Source organism: Denticeps clupeoides, chromosome 9 (genome assembly GCF_900700375.1).
Source record: "Denticeps clupeoides chromosome 9, fDenClu1.1, whole genome shotgun sequence".
NCBI lineage: Eukaryota > Metazoa > Chordata > Actinopteri > Clupeiformes > Denticipitidae > Denticeps > Denticeps clupeoides.
In genome coordinates this window covers 21,534,647-21,552,368 of record NC_041715.1, presented here as the reverse complement: position 1 = coordinate 21,552,368, position 17,722 = coordinate 21,534,647, and the positions used below count along the sequence as shown (strand labels likewise).

The following is a 17,722-nucleotide window of genomic DNA, read 5'->3' as shown; positions in this document are numbered from 1 at the left end:
ACACAATTAGCTCACATTAAGACACTATTTCAAATAACAGTTAATAACAAATATTTTTTTATGAAAATGTAGGAAACAGAACTCACATCACTAGCAATTGCTGTAGAGGACTTGGCAGATTGAATTGAAATGGCATCAGTACGGATATCATAGCCTTTCTTCTTTGCCAGTTCATTGGCAAGCTTGTACATTTTCTGGAGAAAAGTGTTCATATGATTAACATCTCACAAAAAAAAAGATGCTTAGGAATATAATTGTGATTTTGGTAGATCTTCTTACTTCACTGTAGATGACCTTGTTCTGCCGAGCAAGAGTAACATCCATTGCGTCTGGCATAATGTGAATAGATGTTTTGTCTTTGTTCCACTGCTCTGCATAGGCTTGCTGTGACAAACATAACAAAGAAAAGTAAAATGCAGGAATTAAACACTGCTGCCTCTCAACCACCACACAAAAATACAAAATATTGTACATTTCACTGAAACCAAATTAAATAGTGTAGTTACCTTGTTGATGATCTTGTTATTAGCTGATGCCAGTGCCAGGTCCATGGAGAACATATCTTTTGTAAATTTGAAAATGCTAGGATGTGTCTGGTAAAGGTTATTACTTTGTATTTTGCCCGCTGTCTTGGCTTTCTCCACATCCAAAGAACCAATAGGAACCCATCCACATCCTCTCATGTAAGTGTTATACTCACTTTTGTAAATATTCTGTAAATATAAGAAAGGGGTAAGAAATATCATCATGGTGCCTCCAGCCAGAATATATGAAATACCTCAAGAAAGTCTACATTCATTTATTTTAATATTAAAACTGCTACATATGAATGTCTGCAATGTGTTTAAAATTAAGTGGCAGTGGTGGTTTGGCAGTTAAGCGGCCCCCTTAAAGCACCATCCCCACATATTGCTCACTGGGCGCCTGTCATGGCTGCCCACTGGTCACCAAGGGTGATGGGACTCATTTCATTGTGTCACTGTGTGCTGTGCTGTGTTCAATGACAATCACTTTCATAGATGTACAAAATCAAATTTTGAGAAATGCTAGGAGGTACAGACTCACATCTGAGGCAATCATCTGCATGTTACGAGCCAACTCTAGGTTCATGGCATCAGGAAGGACATTGTAATTGTGAATGAGCTGCTTGTAGCCGGCATTAGTCTGTGCCTTTGTTGCCTCTTTGGCTTGGACAACGCTCAGCATGTCCACAGGAGAGTGATACTTCAGTTTGGACTTGTGATAGTCCTTCTTGTAGTTCCTGTCACTCTGTATCCTGGCCACCTCCATGTAGTGTACCAGCAGGGGGTCATCCTTAATGTTTCGGCAACCAACGTGGTGGCCTTTGGCCTTCTCATAAGCCAATTTGTACTTGTACTACAAAGGAAATGACATTTCATCACAATGCATCCCGTTCTGGAACTCTGGTTGACATGAATGAGAGGAATTCTCCAAATGTACTCACATTACTGGCAATATGGGTAGAAGACTTTGCTGCCTGCACAGGAATAGCATCCACTCTCAGATCATAGCCCTTCTTCTTCATAGCCTCCAAACCGGCTTTGTAGGTTTTCTGTGGAAAACAGCAAACTTCTGTTTGAACCAATGTTCATGTTTTACATATAATGTAATGTACATATAATGTAAGAATAAAACATTCTAAACATAAAAGCAAAAACATCTACATCCAACTGGGTTAGGTTAATGCCAAAGCAGATTTTTATTGACCTTAGCTGCTTTTTGTGGTTCCAATCTAATTCAGAACGTACCTCACTCATAGTGATTGCATTGGCCTTTGCCAGGACAATCTCAGGACTATCAGGCATAATGTGAATATTGAGCTTATCCTTGTCCCAAGCTGCAGAGTATGCTTTCTGTAATCAAACAAATGCAGGAATATCCTTAGTCAAATGTAAACCAGTATGAAAAAGAAATAAAAAAATTGTCTCAATCAGCTAATACCCTGCTTATGATTTGATTGTTGGCCGTGGCTAGTGCCAAGTCCATGGAGTCCATTAGCTTGTGGAACTTGAATGTTGAAGGGTGTGTACGATATTTATTATCACTCTGTATTTCTCCACCAACTCTTGCTGTCTCTACACCCAGAGAGCCAATGGGTACCCAACCAATACCTTTCATGATAGCATTGTACTCACTCTTGTACTCCACCTATAACATAGAGGGTATTTATTGGTTTGATTAATGTTCATTGTTTCTCCACATTGTCATTTCTGTAATTAATCTCAAACTACTAGAATTCAGCATTTCACTCACATCACTAGAACTGAGATTCATAGAGCGAGCCAGCTCAAGGCTCATAGCATCAGGAAGGAGGGTGTAATTGTGAATGAGTTGTTTGTAGCCTGCATTAGTCTGCGCCTTTGTGGCCTCTTTGGCTTGGACAACACTCAGCATGTCCACAGGGGAGTGGTACTTCAGCTTGGCCTTGTGGTAGTCCTTTTTGTAGTTCCTGTCGCTCTGCATTTTGGCCACCTCCATGTAATGAACCAGCAGGGGATCATCCTTAATGTTGCGGCAACCTACATGGTGGCCTCTTGCCTTCTCATATGCCAACTTATACTTGTACTGAAATACGATTGAAAAATTAGTTAGATGATTAGAGACAAAAAAAAAACTTAAATCTTTTTAATTAAATTGAAATAAAACCTTAATTTATTAACTTACATTGCTGGCAATATCCCTGCCAGATTTTGCAGCCAGGATAGAAATGGCATCAGCTTTGAGGTTATGGCCCCTTTTGGCCATCTCTTCCAGGCCAGCTTTGTAAAGTTTCTGGAAAATTATTCAAAAAAACTTTGTGAAATCAATTATGAAAAACTTAATTTTCAATTTAGCAACATCTTCTCAACATTATTAAAATAAACTAAAGGAATTGTGTTTAATGAATTGGTTTTGACATTTTATGGATTGTAAGGTATTATATTACTATAAAATTAAATTTTTGTCACTAATGTATTTATTTCTTATTCTGGTTATTTCTCAGTGACCAAAGCTGCTTTACAAGGTAATGTAGTAACAAACTTACCTCACTCATGGTGATTGCATTGGCCTTTGCCAAAACAATCTCAGGACTATCAGGCATAATGTGAATATGGAGCTTGTCCTTGTCCCAAGCTGCAGTGTACGCTTTCTGTAATCAAAGAAATACAGAAGTGTCCTAAAACATAGTGATGTATACCATTTGAGACTTTGAATTGTCTCACTCTCACTGATACCTTGTTCATGATCTGATTGTTGGCAGTGGCTAGAGCCAAGTCCATAGAATCCATAAGCTTGTGGAACTTGAAGTTTGAGGGGTGGGTGCGATATTTATTATCACTCTGGATCTGTCCACCAACTTTTGCTGTCTCTACAGCCAGAGATCCAATGGGCACCCAGCCCATACCTTTCATAATAGAGTTGTACTCACTCTTGTACTCCACCTAAGACAAGACATAGAAAGGCAGTTAAATGATGAGTTGATTGACACACAAATAAATGATTCATTGATTTTATTAATCAGCTTACATCACTAGAGCTCATGTTCATTGAGCGAGCCAGTTCCAGGCTCATGGCATCAGGCAGGAGAGTGTAGTTGTGAATAAGTTTCTTGTAGCCTGCATTAGTCTGCACTGCAGAGGCCTGTCTGGCTTGAACAACACTCAGCATGTCCACAGGAGAATGGTACTTTAGTTTGGACTTGTGGTAGTCCTTCTTATAGTTCCTCTCACTCTGTATCCTGGCCACCTCCATGTAGTGAACCAGCAGGGGGTCATCCTTAATGTTGCGGAAGCCAACATGATGGCCTTTTGTCTTCTCATATGCCTTCTTATACTGAAACTGTGGTGAAAATTATGAAAATAAAATAATGGCAATCATCTATATAATGTGTTTTCAATAAAATAAAATATACAACTTACGTTGCTGGCAATGTGTCTGCCTTGCTTGGCCGCTACAATGGGAATAGCATCACTTTTCATGTCATATCCTTTAGCAATGTCTTCGAGCCATTTATGCTTGTAGTGTGTCTAAAACAATGGAGAATTGTATCCACTACTAAATACATTGAATGGAATTGAATTTGAACCAAACATCATGTAAATCTCTGCAAAGGATGCAATGGCAAAACCTTCTAACCTCACTCATTGTCTGAGCATTGTACTTTGCTTGAAGGAACTCAGGGCTGTCTGCAGGCAGATGATAGGTGTGCATATATTTCTCACCAGAGGCTTTGTATGCAGCCTGGAAAAAATTATTATGATTGTTATTGTGAAAAACAACACAGTGTTAGCAGTATTTTCAGATCATCACAGACTTACTTGATTAAGCTGCTTTGAGTTGGTCATGGCAAGGGCCATGTTCATAGAGTCTGTAAGACTGGTGTATTTGAAATTACTAGGGTGCTGGCGATATGCCTTTTCATCCAATGCTGCTTTGGCTGCTTTAGCCTTTTCCACATCCAAGGAGCCAATAGGGACCCATCCAGCCCCCTTGTAGATGTTGTTGTACTCAGACTTATAGACATTCTAAGAGAATGCAAATAAATTCATTTTTGTTTATAAATTAATAATTTGTTTTCCTTCCATCCAATCAGTAAAAAAGTTGAAATGTGTCTCACATCACTCTGAATTTCCATCATGTTGCGATTCAGCTCCAAATGCATAGCATCAGGCAGGAGGGTGTAATTGTGAATGAGCTGCTTGTAGCCTGCATTGGTCTGTGCTTTTGAGGCCTGTTTGGCTTGGACAACACTCAGCATGTCTACAGGGGAGTGATACTTCAGCTTGGCCTTGTGGTAGTCCTTCTTGTAGTTCCTGTCACTTTGCATTTTGGCCACCTCCATGTAGTGAACCAGTAGTGGGTCATCCTTAATGTTGCGGCAACCGATGTGGTGGCCTCTTGCCTTCTCATAAGCCAGTTTATATTTGTACTGTCAGAGAAAAGGCAATGTAATTCATGAGACCAAAAGTACAAATCAGGCTGAAATACAATTAATATTTTACTACTAATCCTTACATTACTAGCAATATCTCTGGAGGCCTTTGCAGCAACAATAGGAATGGCATCCTGCTTCATTTGATGCCCTTTAAGAACATCTTGTTTGTGGGCAAATGTGTAGTATGTCTGCAACAACAACAAAGAACATACCACTCTGTTAATAATAATACATATCTGGCTTGAATATGGGGTTATTATAGTGGATGGATATTGTGTAACTAGCATTTCACTGTTAGTTTGTCTATGTATTTAGTTATTGTACGTGATCACTTTGGTAATTAATACTTTTGCATGTATGTATTTTGGTTCAAATTTACAAAAAATATATTGGAGAAAAAAAAAGATATTTACCAAGTGTACAATGAGAGTATGAATGTAATTGACCAGTGCACTCACCTGACTGACATTGGAGGCATTGTATTTAGCTTGCAAAAACTCTGGTGCATCAGCCGGGAGGTGGTAAGTATGCATGAATTTCTCACCACTTGCTTTGTACAATCTCTGAAAAGGCAGAAACATATTAAAAGATTCAAGTACTTTACTGGATAAATAAAACTGAATTGAATTAGTTTAATCTAAATATAGCAAGAATGTATATAGCTTATTAGCCAGCAACTATTTTTCCTCCCACCGTTACTCACATCACTCAGCTGCTTGGCATTGAGCTTGTACTGCTCCATAACCAGACCATCAACAACACTGGTAAACTTGATCTTGTCAGGGTGCTGTCTGTACTTTTTCTCATTCAAAGCAGCAGCCGCCATTTTGGCCTTCTCCACCTCAAGTGAGCCAATAGGCACCCAGCTGGTGCCTTTTACCGTTGTTTCATAGTCAATTTTGTAGTTCACCTGTATTTGTGGAAAAAGTACTCATTAAAAATAACATTTTCGAAATTAAATTAAAACTTTGAATATTTTAACTTACATCACTAGCTTGACCACTCATAGTACGAGCCAGTTCCAGGTTCATAGCATCAGGAAGAAGCGTATAGCGATGGATGAGCTGCTTATAGCCAGCATTGGTCTGCACTTCAGAAGCATGCTTGGCCTGAGAAACACTTAACATGTCTACAGGAGAGCTGTACTTGAGCTTGGATTTGTGGTAGTCCTTTTTATAGTTTTTATCACTCTGTATCTTTGCAACTTGCATGTAGTGCACTAGCAAGGGGTCATCCTGCAGGTTGCAGCAACCAATGTGTTTGCCCCTTGATTTTACATGTTCTTTCTTGTACTGGTACTGAGAGTGAACACAGGAGATGAAATAAGAATTTTGGAAGCATTGCACATGACCATTCTTGCAATCAGCCACTGCAGTCTTATTTTAAAATAAAGTAAAATAGAAATAGAAAGTTGCTTACATCACTAGCTGCATGTCTAGCTGCTTTTGCTGCAAGGACGGGAATAGCATCAGGCTTGAGGTCATAACCCTTTGCAATGGTTTCTTCCCATGCCATCTTGTAATAGTTCTGAAATAAAAGACAAGTCCCAGTTCAAAAATATTAGGTTGGGCATTAGCCAGACATGAGATCTTGAACATGACAACAGGGCTATACCTTGCTGACATTGTAGGCATTGCACTTTGCTTGAAGGAACTCTGGGACATCTGGGGGCAGGGAGTATTTCTGATGAATTTCATCCAGGCCTTTCTTGTAGTGGAGCTGCAGAGTAATACATGCTGCTTTAAGGGTCTCTTACAGGTACAATTTATAATTGTGCATAGTGGCAAAGAGCTGTGTGAGGACAACTGAAGAGACTTTTGGATCAAAGCACCACATGAACTCACGTCACTCCTCTGCATCTGGTTGACTTTGCACTGCATCATGATTGGATGATCATCAATGGCAGTAAAGGGAATGGTGTCTGGATGTTGTCTGTACTTTTTCTGTGATGTCAAGCAAAAAGTACAATGAAGTTAAAGCGAACAATGACAGAAACACAGCACTGCATATGAACAGTGTGCAAGCATACAATACCTCACTGAGAACCTCAGCAGCTTTTTTGGCTTTCTCAACATCCATGGAGCCCAATATGACCCAAGAAGATCCTTTAGTGTAGTTGTTGTAATCTGCTTTGTATTCATTCTGCAGCGTTTAAAGTTATTAAGTATGTAATGAATATCCTTTCCATACTTATATATTCTTTGTATGAAAGTAATATAGTTTGCTTACATCACTCTGAATCATGTTTGCCTTCTTAGCAGTGTCCAGCGAAATGCTGTCATAAGGTAGGAAGTAGTGGTGCTGGATACGCTTATAGCCTGACATGCTGGCAATAGCCTGGGACTTCTTGGCCAGGGTGATCAGCATCATGTCTAATGGGGTGTGGTACTTGACCTTAATCTTCTCATACTCCTTCTTGTATTCACGCTGTGGAAGCATTCAGTGTAGATATGTTAGCAGAGTGTAAAAAAAACATGATCAAAATCAAGATAAAATAATGAAGGCATTCTCCTGCTTACTTCACTTTGGATTTTGGCAACATGGACAGAGTGCAAAATCTTGGGGTCATCATTAATACTGAGAGCCCCAACCATTCGTCCTCTGTTCTTCTCATACTGCTTCTTGTATTTTACCTGAATGCAAAATCAGTGTTTATTATGCATACTGTTTATACCATTGTGAACCGCCTGTTGATTTTTACATAAAAATATCAACTGCATTTATTCTGCCTTTGGAAGAACATATGCAAACTAATACTTTATGCAAACTAATTTTATTTCTAGATCTGTAAGTTTCATTGTATACTCACATCGCTAATGTTGTTAGTGTGAGCTCGAGCTGCTCGAATTGAGATGGCATCACCCTTCACTTCATACTTCTTGGCCTTGTTTTTCTCCCAGTCATATTTGTAACAGTTCTGCAACACATGAACAAAGTTCTGACTTTGGTGCACATTTTATGCAATCTGTAAATAATAATAAGTTAGATTGTATTTGCATAATGTAAATTAACCTTACATCACTAAGGTTATAAGCGTTGACTCTTGACTGAATGAAGAAAGGCTCGTCTGGGGGTCTGAAGCACTTGAATTTTGTCTCTTCATACTTTGATTTGTAATTCAGCTGGAACATAAAACAGATTTACGGTCAAAACCACCAAACTTGAGATTATTGGTTGAAAATGTTCCTTTTTGAGCCATAGCGCATGTTACCATGTTAACATCGACAATAATGCATTTTATTGAATAAAAATGATCTACTATTAAAAAAAAAACAGTGTCATACAGTCCGCTATCTATAAATCTATACATTGTGAAATATGAGTGAGAAAGTGCCCATGTGAATGTCTATCTACGTCTGACATCGAACAACCCTTGGTAAACAGTCAAGCCCCTTGCAGAATGTACACTAGGTGGTACTGTTGACTAATCAGCAAGAAGACACTTTTTCATTGTTTTATTTGGGGACACGTTTTAATCACATTTAATCAAGTAAAACAACCTGTCATTGCACATGTATTATTTATTTCTACTATTTTGTTAATATGGTGCGTTTCTCAACAGACCAGTCTTTGCGGCCTGTTATTCATGTGATTCTTGTGTGCAGATAGAAGACACGTACATCACTTAGCTGTTTAGCATTAATGGCTGCTTGCACCAGGACAGGTGAGTCTGTTACTTGGGTGAACTTGACCTTGTCTGGATGCAGTCGGTACTTTTTCTAGAGAAACATTTGCATCAGAGTTATTCTCAGGCTGAGTGGAAAACACTAATAATTAAGACAAGAACTGGACCCCTCACATCCTTGCACTGTTGAACTTTCTTAATAGCTTCATATTCAGGTGTAAATGTCTGGGGAAAGAAACATCTTGTCTTCATATCTTCATAATCAGCTTTGTAATTTTGCTAGAAAAGAGAAAATCACAAATAATGGAAATCCAATTAGATCAGATGGATTACATTACATATTAAACTTAAACAGATATGACAGTTAACAATATTTTGTATGCATTCAATTTCAGATAGTATATGCATTAAATTTAATCATGTCCTCTATACAAAGTAACCAATTTCACCTTGTTAGTTTTTATTGTTTTCTGACATAAATCTTGCAATAAAAGTTTTGTTTGCTTTTAAAAATAATCTCAAAGAGCTTCAACAATAGTGAGCCACCATGTTTACAGGCTATTCCAAATATTCTAATAGAATACTTTGCATTGAGTTCCAAAATATATTCAACTGGTCTCAACCTGAACTGACAAAATGACAAAATTACAATAATAAATCACTTTAAAATAGAAAACATCTCACATATATTTTTCCCCTGAAAGAGATAGGTTTATGAGAACATTTGCTGCCATGTCGGATCCACTCACCTCGCTCTTAAACTCCTCCATCTTTTGGCAGTGGAGCATAAAGATGTCCTCATAGCTGCCAATATAATGTCCCTTCACCTCATTATCGTACTTATCTTTATAATGGGTCTGTAATGTAAAAGAGAATTATATGAACAGTACTTAATGTATGAGAATATTAAATAGATTACAATTGTAAATAAATAACATTAGGGTATGGTTAAAAAAAACTCTGGTCCTACATCTGTTTAAGTAACATTCATATCTATCTGTACCAGATAGTCTAATATTTCCAGGGGATTAATGATTCATATACATTACACATTATTTTCTGCATATTAGAACAGTAATATTTTTTAAACCAACTTGATGAGGAACCTACATCAGAGAATTTCTTGAGAACGCTGTCCATCTTGAACTTGGGTGTGTCACAGTAGTTTATGCTGAATCCCCTTGTTTTTTCATAGCTGGCTTTATATACTTTCTAGATTGTAAATATATCACAATAGGTCAGCAGTCAACAAAAGTGCCATTAGAGTTGAATTAGAGTTAGGATAAAAAAAATAGTGAATTATAATGTCAAGATGAGTAAATCTTGTACATGGCACATATTAAGTCAATATATATTGGAAATGAAGTGGGCAATGATCTCCAGTGTCCTTGCTGTGCAACCTACATCACTTAGGATGGAGCCTGCATATCTCATCTGTCTGAGCAGGGGGTTTTCTGTGGCTGGGAGAACGTTGTAGTCAGACACGGATTTCGCCTTCTCATAGTCCTTCTTGTATTTAACCTGTAAACAGAAATAAATGTCAACTACAACCTGCCTCTAGCTCAAATTCATTTCCATGTGGTTCTGTTGATTACTTATTTGGACAGATGACAAACTCATAATCATGTTGCTTTTTTATACTATCAGCATAATTTTAAATTCATTTAATCAACATTACCACAGTCATACATTTAATTAGAGAAAAGTCATGAATCTACAGGATGGAACTTACAGAGCTTGCGTTAGTTCCAGCTTTCTTGTGAGTGCTGTATTCTGGAGTCTCGGTTTGCATATAATAGATTTGGTCTTTTATCTCTTCAAATGCTTGCACATACTTTCTCTGTTATTCAAAAAGATGCATAGATGTGGTTAGGATAGACAGTCAGAGGTCAATCTGTGCTACATGGTCTGTGTCTCTCACTTAACTGGGGTACACTGAGTGATTCTGATCTTAAACTTACAGAGTTTATATTGTCCATTGCCATTCTTGCAATGGCGATATCAAAGTAAGGTGTCTCACACCACTTGCCCTTGACATTCTTGTTGTAGTCTTCGTGGTACTTGAGCTGTGGGGAATAGAATATTGAATATTGAGCAAAGCACCATCCCCTGAGCAAAGCACCATCCCCACACACTGCTCCCTGGGCGCCTGTCATGGCTGCCCACTGCTCACTCAGGGTGATGGGTTAAATGCAGAGGAAAAATTTCAATGTGTGCACCGTGTGCTAAGCTGCTGTGTATCACAAGTAACAATCACTTTCACTTAGCTTCATATTCAAGTTACCCTTACATTTAACCAGCCCATAAATATGTTTCCATGTTCTTTGCAAGAACATTCTTTTTAAGTTGCCTTACAATACAGAGCATACAACGACAAGAAGACAGTGATTACCTTAATTGATAAAATTGTAAAATTGCATAGAATGTCATTCCAAATTACAAATCTCAACATTAATCAACTCTTTTAAAGTTAAGATTACAGCTGTAAGACAACAGCAGAGGTTGTGTAAAAAACAGCCATAAAAACTATGTGAACAACAAAGATTTTACCCAGTAGCTATGTGTCCCTGCACACTATTAAAAACAGCAATTGTACTTGATGGCAAAGATGCAACAGATAAATACATGACATTTAGCCAGAATTTTGAACAACATCACTTTAGACATCATTGCATGGTCAAAGTCTTCAACATTACAGAGTGGCAGTGCTGGTGGAGGGGTAAGAAACTCACGTCACTACGCTGGGTGAACACCTTCTTGGCCAGCTCCACTTCAGGGGGATCAGCAAGAGAGGTGTACTTCCTTTTGCGTTCATCATGACCTTTCTTGTATTTGATCTGCAAATGATTCGAAAAACAACCAAAAAATTACCCTTCCTTTGTGTGTTTTTGGATGTCTTCCCCTCTATGGCCTCTCTGACTCCCAGAGAGACATTAAACTGTCTAGCAGAGATCTAAACACCTTGCTGGGAAAAATGGATTTATGTACATCCACGTGCATTGTAATCTCAGAGAAAACAGAATATACACTAGCCATAAAATCAGCCATAACATTATGAGGGTTGAGGTGAATTCCATATATTTTTTTAAAAGGACAGAGAAAATGGACAAGCATGAGAATTTGAGTTACTTTTACAAGGGCCAAATTATAATGGTTAGATTGCTTTGTCATCACATCTCCAAAACTGCAGTGACCTGTCCATGCTGTGGGCATGGCTATTTTGGGACTTTCTCAAGTTTAGGACTCAGATTAAAAAAAAAAAATCAGATTTTGTAGATAAAACATTCTGAATTTATCTGAGAAATCAGTTATGTTAGACATACATTCATGGTTTATTAATATGAAATATTTTTATTATCTTACATCACTTAGGACTTCCTGTGCCTTGGCCACCCTGCGGAGTTCAGGGCTGTCGCTGTAAGGGTAGTACATTGTCTTGTCCTCATCCCACGCCTCTGTGTACAGTCTCTGAAAGTAATTGGAAGGCAAATTTAGCAAATGGTCCAATAATGGGCACGTATGCTTCCATGTATTAGATCAGACTATATCCAACCTTTTGTATGAGCTGACTACATTAAAAAGTAATTAGGTCTGACATGCGTGTGGAGATTATTTTCATTATCTACATTAAATGCTTGGTATAGTTCACATAAACAAACAAAAAAAAAGAAAGGAAAATGTGCCTGTGTTGGATGTATGATGTAAACTTTGGTGTCAAACAATGAAAAACACATTATTTCGGAACAGAATGTAGTTTGATATGGATTTTAGAGTTTAGTTGTTCAGACTACATTTGACTGAAGTCTGCCAGTGAACAGTTACATTCCAACCTTGCTGTAGTTTGCAGCATTTTTCACTGCAAGGACCAGTTCAGGAGCATCAGGAGGCAGCAGGTACCTGTCCTTAGTCTCATCCCATTTCTGCCGGTAGAGCACCTGTCAGGGAAACATGTACAAGTGAGCATCAACCCAAACAATCAGTTCCTGTATAGGAATCTGTTGGTGAGTTTGACAAAATCTTACTTTGCTGATTAGCTCAGACACTTTCTTTACGTGAGAAATCTCACGAGCCTCGCCATCATAGTTACTCGTAGTTTTGGCCTTATCCCCTTCCATTCTGTACTTAACCTGTGATGAAAATATTTATAACAGAATCTTAACAAATCTGATTATGACAACCTTGAATGGTGGAGACACGCACAAATTCAAAAAACCTTAATAAAGCTGAATCTGGTACAATTGACCAGTGCTGCGATGCTGAATAGTTATACAATGCAGGCATTTACACCAGATTAGAAATTAAATCCATTAAATCCACCATGTAAACCAGATTAGAAGTTCAAATTAAATTTGTATAAAAGCTCCTTTACCTCACTCAGTTGTTCCTGGGCCTTCTTGATTCGGATCATCTCAGGGACATCCGAGGATATGATATAAGGCTGACCCTTCACAGACTTCTCATAGGCCTCACGGTACTTGTTCTGTAAAACAGTGTAGACAGACACTTAGACGGTTGTCTTTCACAAGGCTAAATGACAGACAGTGAAAAAAGAGGATTTCTTACATGACTGTACTGATCCAGCATCTTCTGACTGTGGGCCAGGTAAGGAGTCATGAATTTGGAGGTGTCCACTTTGACCTTCTTTTTGACCTTGCGCTTGGGCAGGCCTCCAGGTCCAAGCTGCCAGGTAAGCAAGAAGAAAGTTTCTTAACAACTCAAACAGTAAATGATAGTCTGATACTAATGAATAATGCTCTAACTACTAGATCTAAAGAAATTATAGCAAACAATATTATTCTGTTAACTGGTTACTGCAACTCAATATTTCCATGATAAATACTCTTTGATACTGAATGATACAGATGCTCCATGGCTAACACTAACAGGTGATGCGAACATGAATGCTTATTAGTGAACAGGACAAAGACCCAGTTATCAATGGAGACACCTAATTTTCATGCAGATGCTTACTGACACAAGACATGCATACAACATCCCTAACACTGCAGCATGTATGCTACATAATGAGCAGATATGTAACTAGAGCAGATATGTAAATGGTAGATTTATGATGGTAATTTGCCTCACAGATGTTTCATTTAAACAGGAATTCTAATTGCCTAATGTTTTTTGTAAATTAAAGAATATAATAACCAATTCCTATTCATTCATTAATTTATTCATAATTATTCAAATCTAAAGCAACCAATCAGACTGCCCTTGGGTATGTGCCACAAAGGAGATTCATGATGATGATGATGATAATGATGATTATTATTATTATTATTATTATATCCTTTAACATTGTGCCACATTTTAACATTATTTCAGCTATCTATTGTATTGAACTGTTGCAAATTTTGCTGCATTGACTTTCATTTCATTTTCACTGCCAGTCAAGTTGGCAAGCCTATAGGTATGTTTGGGCATGAGTAAGGAGATTCTCATTCCATCAAAGTCCCACTTAAATGAAAAAGAGATTGAATCCTATTAAATCCTGGTGTACACTGGGACAGAGGTGTACACTGACCTGGGGCATGAGTGTAAAATGGCCTGGGGCATGCAAGCAGAATAAGCCAGAAGCATCTACTACCACTCACTACCGCAGGATGTTTACCTCTTGCATTGTTGTCTGCTGTGTAATCATGGAGGTCTCCTCATAATACTATAAATAAGTAACAAACTTGCGGATTTAGGATAAGAGGTATAAGAAAGAAATAAAAACCCAGTTCTTTATCCAGTTCTGGAATTATGGCTTTATTCATAATGCAACACCTCGTCAATAGAAATGTCCATTCCTGACTAGCCCAAGAGGTGCAACTTCTGAGCCTAGCACAAAAGAAGCCAGTTTGTATGATTTTGCCACATGGATAATCAAATAGGAGGCAGTACCAAATACACATTTGCAGTCAAAATTTGTATCATACTATGCATGTAGGGGCAGTGGTGGCCTAGCGGTTAAGGAAGTGGCCCCATAATCAGAAGGTTACCGGTTTGAATGCAGAAGATACATTTTGTTGTGTGCACTGTGTGCTGTGCTTCAGTGTATTACAATGACAATCACTTCACTCTCACTTTTTTAGGCAGTAGATTTTTTTTTTACCTTACCAACAGTAACTCTGGAATTGTTCAGGACAGAAAGTGCAAAATGCACTTTCATATTTTAATTTGCATTTTATTGTATTACAACCAACCATCAGATAACTGGATCCTTCTGCAGATAAACCAGCTTGACTGACAGGACCTTCTGAACTGTGGCCACAAAACATTCCAGGTGACCTCACACCTATTCTTATTTACAGCTAAGTCTATTGTGCCAATGCTGCAGAGAAACTGAAGGTCAGAAAGACACCACATGTTCCACATGATCCGCACACCACTTTTCGGTAGTTAAAATTATGAATTACATCATAGGATGGACATTATCACTAGACAAAAGGCTGCCATCTCAACTAATCTCGCTCACCACCCCTAATACTTCAAATGAGCCCAAGCCCTGCATCAGAGGATAAACCAATCTGAAATGTTCTAGAGATGACCAGTCCCTTCCAATATAACACTAAATTTAATGACACTGCTGTGTGAAAAAGGCACACTGTGGGGATTAAATTTAGTAAGCGGCTTCTTTATGAGGACCTATGTAATTGGAAGCATTATTTTGGGACACCGCTATTGACAACAGAGAGGAAGAAGGAAGGCCGGAAAGGACAATAATGGCATCATAAATGCAGAGAACGCCCTCATCTCCTCATTCTGACCTGCGAGACTCGTCCGCTTCATGCATACTCCCAGTGTGATACTAATGCAACACTTCTACAGGAGAGTGATTTACACTGCAACTCATCTCATTTGCCTCCCCGCAAGTCTGCCATAGATGTCCACTTCTATATTTGTATCTTCGGCATGCACTACACTTCTTCAAACCCGTTCAGATTCATTTCTTCACAGTACATACATCTCATAATTGAAGCTGGCTTACTGTTTCATTTTCAGTGTGTTTATACCAGATTTAAGGGAAACATTCCAATAAATGGAACTGTCCAATTCATGGCTGACATCCTAAAAGGGAATCTGTAGTAAAGCATATACTTCCAGTTTCCAACATGGAATGACAATTAAGTTTCCCTTATAAAATTTCAACAATATACAGATCACAAGACCATACTAGGCCAACTTTACATTTACATTTATGGCATTTATCAGGTGCCCTTTTCCAGAGCGACTTCAGTAGTTAGTCCCCCTGGAGCAACTTAGGGCAAGTGTCTTACTCAAAGACACCAAGGTAGTAAGTGAGGCTTGAACCTGGGCAAGTGTGTTAGCCACTAGGCTACTCTTAATCTTATTCCTCCAGAAAAGATTAAAGTGTGCCTTCTGATTTCACTCATTTAGTAAATATCAAGACAAATATGAAACAAAAAGCAGCACAAATAAACAATTTAAACACACACAATAAAACAATTTCAACAGCAAAGCTATAAAATCAAACATTATAGATGTGTTTACCTAATCCATGGAATAAGTAGAAGATGTTTTAAAAACTGGATTACATTTCTTATGCTGGTACAGACCAGGTCTTGCAATATCTTCAATATTAGTGTTTTTTTTTTATAATTTCAGTAAATAGGTGTAGGTGTAAAGATAATCTTTTTTGCACTTCTTAAAAAAACATATTCAAATAAATATGTAGACTGATTCCAACAAAAATAGCTGTTGAGTAATGACCTCAGTTTGGGTAATAATTGATGAATGATGTATAAAAGGTGTAGGGCAAACAATCTGTAATCTATTAGTGGATATGTGTCATTGTGTTCTCATTAATATGACAGCACACTGGGAGGAGGTTCTCTGAAACAGGATCTTCTTGCAGATGTCTGGAGGCTGAAACTGAATTGCTGACTGGGTCAGCATCAGACTTGACTATTCATAGGCTGTACTCTGAAGGGCTTCTAGGTGGAAACTTAGGGATTGTGGGAAATCAGGTAAAACAACCACATTAGCTTCTGCTGTTGAGAGGTTTCATTTCTTACCTCAGCCTCTTCTTCATACTCCTCCTCAATTTCCTCGGTGTCCATGATAGTACAGCGTTAGAAAACCTGCACAAGGTTGTGGAAAACATTCAAGTGACATCGTAGTATTCCAAACGTTACATAAAACACCACATGTTACATAAAATACCACTGCTGCTTTGAATGATTTGAATCTTCACATTCTGCAGTAGAGTAATATTATTCAAACACATTCAAAAAAGCAAATATGAAAATAGCTCAAGACAACATACCACTTGTCAAGAAAGTTGTACTGTTAGTATTCCCAAGGACCTTGTTGTAAAGAAGCCCTTCACTTTCCATTCACTAGGATCCCAAGCTGATAAATCCACTTATTATGTGTCTGCAAACCTGTACAAAGATAGACATGTGTCAGGAAGGAAGCCCGTAGGCAGCAGAAAATAATTAAATTTTTTTCACAGGACTGTTTTACTGCAGGCCGCAATCAATGAGCAGTTTTGCCATCCAGGACCCCTACACCCTCCTGGTTGAAGCTTCTTGACAGCTGCCTCATGGTGCTCCAGCAATTTGTCATGTAAGTCAATGCTGCTGCCTGATTGGCTGGCTTTGTTTAGCTGGTGTAGCTGCAATGCCTTCTGAGGCTGCAGGTTAAATATAGGACTGCAAAACTGTCTACCTATTTAAGCACATGACATTAGTTCACATTTTAAAAATCATATTCCATAGATCGTTCCTCAATAAAGAAAATAAAGTAATAAAGAAAAAGAACCAAGGTCCCGCCAGTGCCATTGCCACTGCCCCCAGTGGTGAATGGCGAGTGGTAGATTTTGCTTAGTATCCCAAGGTCTGAGGTCATTCCATTAAGGAATAAATAATCTTTCTACACTCCTGTTGTTGAATGGAGAACTGGGGTTATCTCCAGCACCACCAGCATCACTCCATTTCAGCATTCGTCTTGGCAAATAAGGTCCAACAACAGGCGAGGTGAAGAGATTTGAAGAAGATCTGGTCCCTGTAGCCATTTTGATGTCAGCAGTTAACTTTGCAACGGCTTTTTGTCTTTGAATGCTTACCCGTGACTTTAGAGATTTGTAACGTTTCCCAAGCCGCCAGAGCCTCCCCAACTCTTCCCTCCCTGGAAAAGCTGGGCTACAG

General features: G+C 38.4%; 1 protein-coding gene across 16 annotated transcripts in view; it reads right to left on the bottom strand.

Annotated features, from left to right (window-relative positions):
• Positions 1 to 17,722, bottom strand: part of neb (nebulin) — a 58,926-nt gene extending 41,204 nt beyond the window's left edge. For 15 of the 16 annotated variants that reach the window (XM_028991987.1, XM_028991986.1, XM_028991990.1 and 12 more), the window contains exons 1-45: positions 17,641 to 17,722; positions 16,840 to 16,957; positions 16,589 to 16,654; positions 14,179 to 14,226; positions 13,125 to 13,241; positions 12,931 to 13,041; positions 12,584 to 12,688; positions 12,392 to 12,496; positions 11,925 to 12,029; positions 11,294 to 11,398; positions 10,523 to 10,627; positions 10,294 to 10,401; positions 9,966 to 10,082; positions 9,672 to 9,773; positions 9,311 to 9,418; positions 8,736 to 8,840; positions 8,557 to 8,655; positions 7,954 to 8,058; positions 7,746 to 7,853; positions 7,456 to 7,569; positions 7,166 to 7,363; positions 6,971 to 7,078; positions 6,781 to 6,879; positions 6,551 to 6,655; positions 6,356 to 6,463; positions 5,923 to 6,234; positions 5,640 to 5,846; positions 5,395 to 5,499; positions 5,017 to 5,124; positions 4,619 to 4,930; positions 4,320 to 4,526; positions 4,138 to 4,242; positions 3,921 to 4,028; positions 3,529 to 3,840; positions 3,237 to 3,443; positions 3,047 to 3,151; positions 2,686 to 2,793; positions 2,275 to 2,586; positions 1,963 to 2,169; positions 1,770 to 1,874; positions 1,466 to 1,573; positions 1,066 to 1,377; positions 507 to 713; positions 280 to 384; positions 87 to 194 (exon numbers count right to left, since the gene is read on the bottom strand). In XM_028991987.1, the coding sequence (XP_028847820.1) occupies positions 87 to 194; positions 280 to 384; positions 507 to 713; positions 1,066 to 1,377; positions 1,466 to 1,573; positions 1,770 to 1,874; positions 1,963 to 2,169; positions 2,275 to 2,586; positions 2,686 to 2,793; positions 3,047 to 3,151; positions 3,237 to 3,443; positions 3,529 to 3,840; positions 3,921 to 4,028; positions 4,138 to 4,242; positions 4,320 to 4,526; positions 4,619 to 4,930; positions 5,017 to 5,124; positions 5,395 to 5,499; positions 5,640 to 5,846; positions 5,923 to 6,234; positions 6,356 to 6,463; positions 6,551 to 6,655; positions 6,781 to 6,879; positions 6,971 to 7,078; positions 7,166 to 7,363; positions 7,456 to 7,569; positions 7,746 to 7,853; positions 7,954 to 8,058; positions 8,557 to 8,655; positions 8,736 to 8,840; positions 9,311 to 9,418; positions 9,672 to 9,773; positions 9,966 to 10,082; positions 10,294 to 10,401; positions 10,523 to 10,627; positions 11,294 to 11,398; positions 11,925 to 12,029; positions 12,392 to 12,496; positions 12,584 to 12,688; positions 12,931 to 13,041; positions 13,125 to 13,241; positions 14,179 to 14,226; positions 16,589 to 16,633 (6,090 nt within the window). In that variant the 5' untranslated portion in view covers positions 16,634 to 16,654; positions 16,840 to 16,957; positions 17,641 to 17,722. The remainder of the gene's footprint in view (positions 1 to 86; positions 195 to 279; positions 385 to 506; positions 714 to 1,065; positions 1,378 to 1,465; positions 1,574 to 1,769; positions 1,875 to 1,962; positions 2,170 to 2,274; positions 2,587 to 2,685; positions 2,794 to 3,046; positions 3,152 to 3,236; positions 3,444 to 3,528; positions 3,841 to 3,920; positions 4,029 to 4,137; positions 4,243 to 4,319; positions 4,527 to 4,618; positions 4,931 to 5,016; positions 5,125 to 5,394; positions 5,500 to 5,639; positions 5,847 to 5,922; positions 6,235 to 6,355; positions 6,464 to 6,550; positions 6,656 to 6,780; positions 6,880 to 6,970; positions 7,079 to 7,165; positions 7,364 to 7,455; positions 7,570 to 7,745; positions 7,854 to 7,953; positions 8,059 to 8,556; positions 8,656 to 8,735; positions 8,841 to 9,310; positions 9,419 to 9,671; positions 9,774 to 9,965; positions 10,083 to 10,293; positions 10,402 to 10,522; positions 10,628 to 11,293; positions 11,399 to 11,924; positions 12,030 to 12,391; positions 12,497 to 12,583; positions 12,689 to 12,930; positions 13,042 to 13,124; positions 13,242 to 14,178; positions 14,227 to 16,588; positions 16,655 to 16,839; positions 16,958 to 17,640) is intronic. The other variant, XM_028991988.1, reaches the window with a different exon arrangement.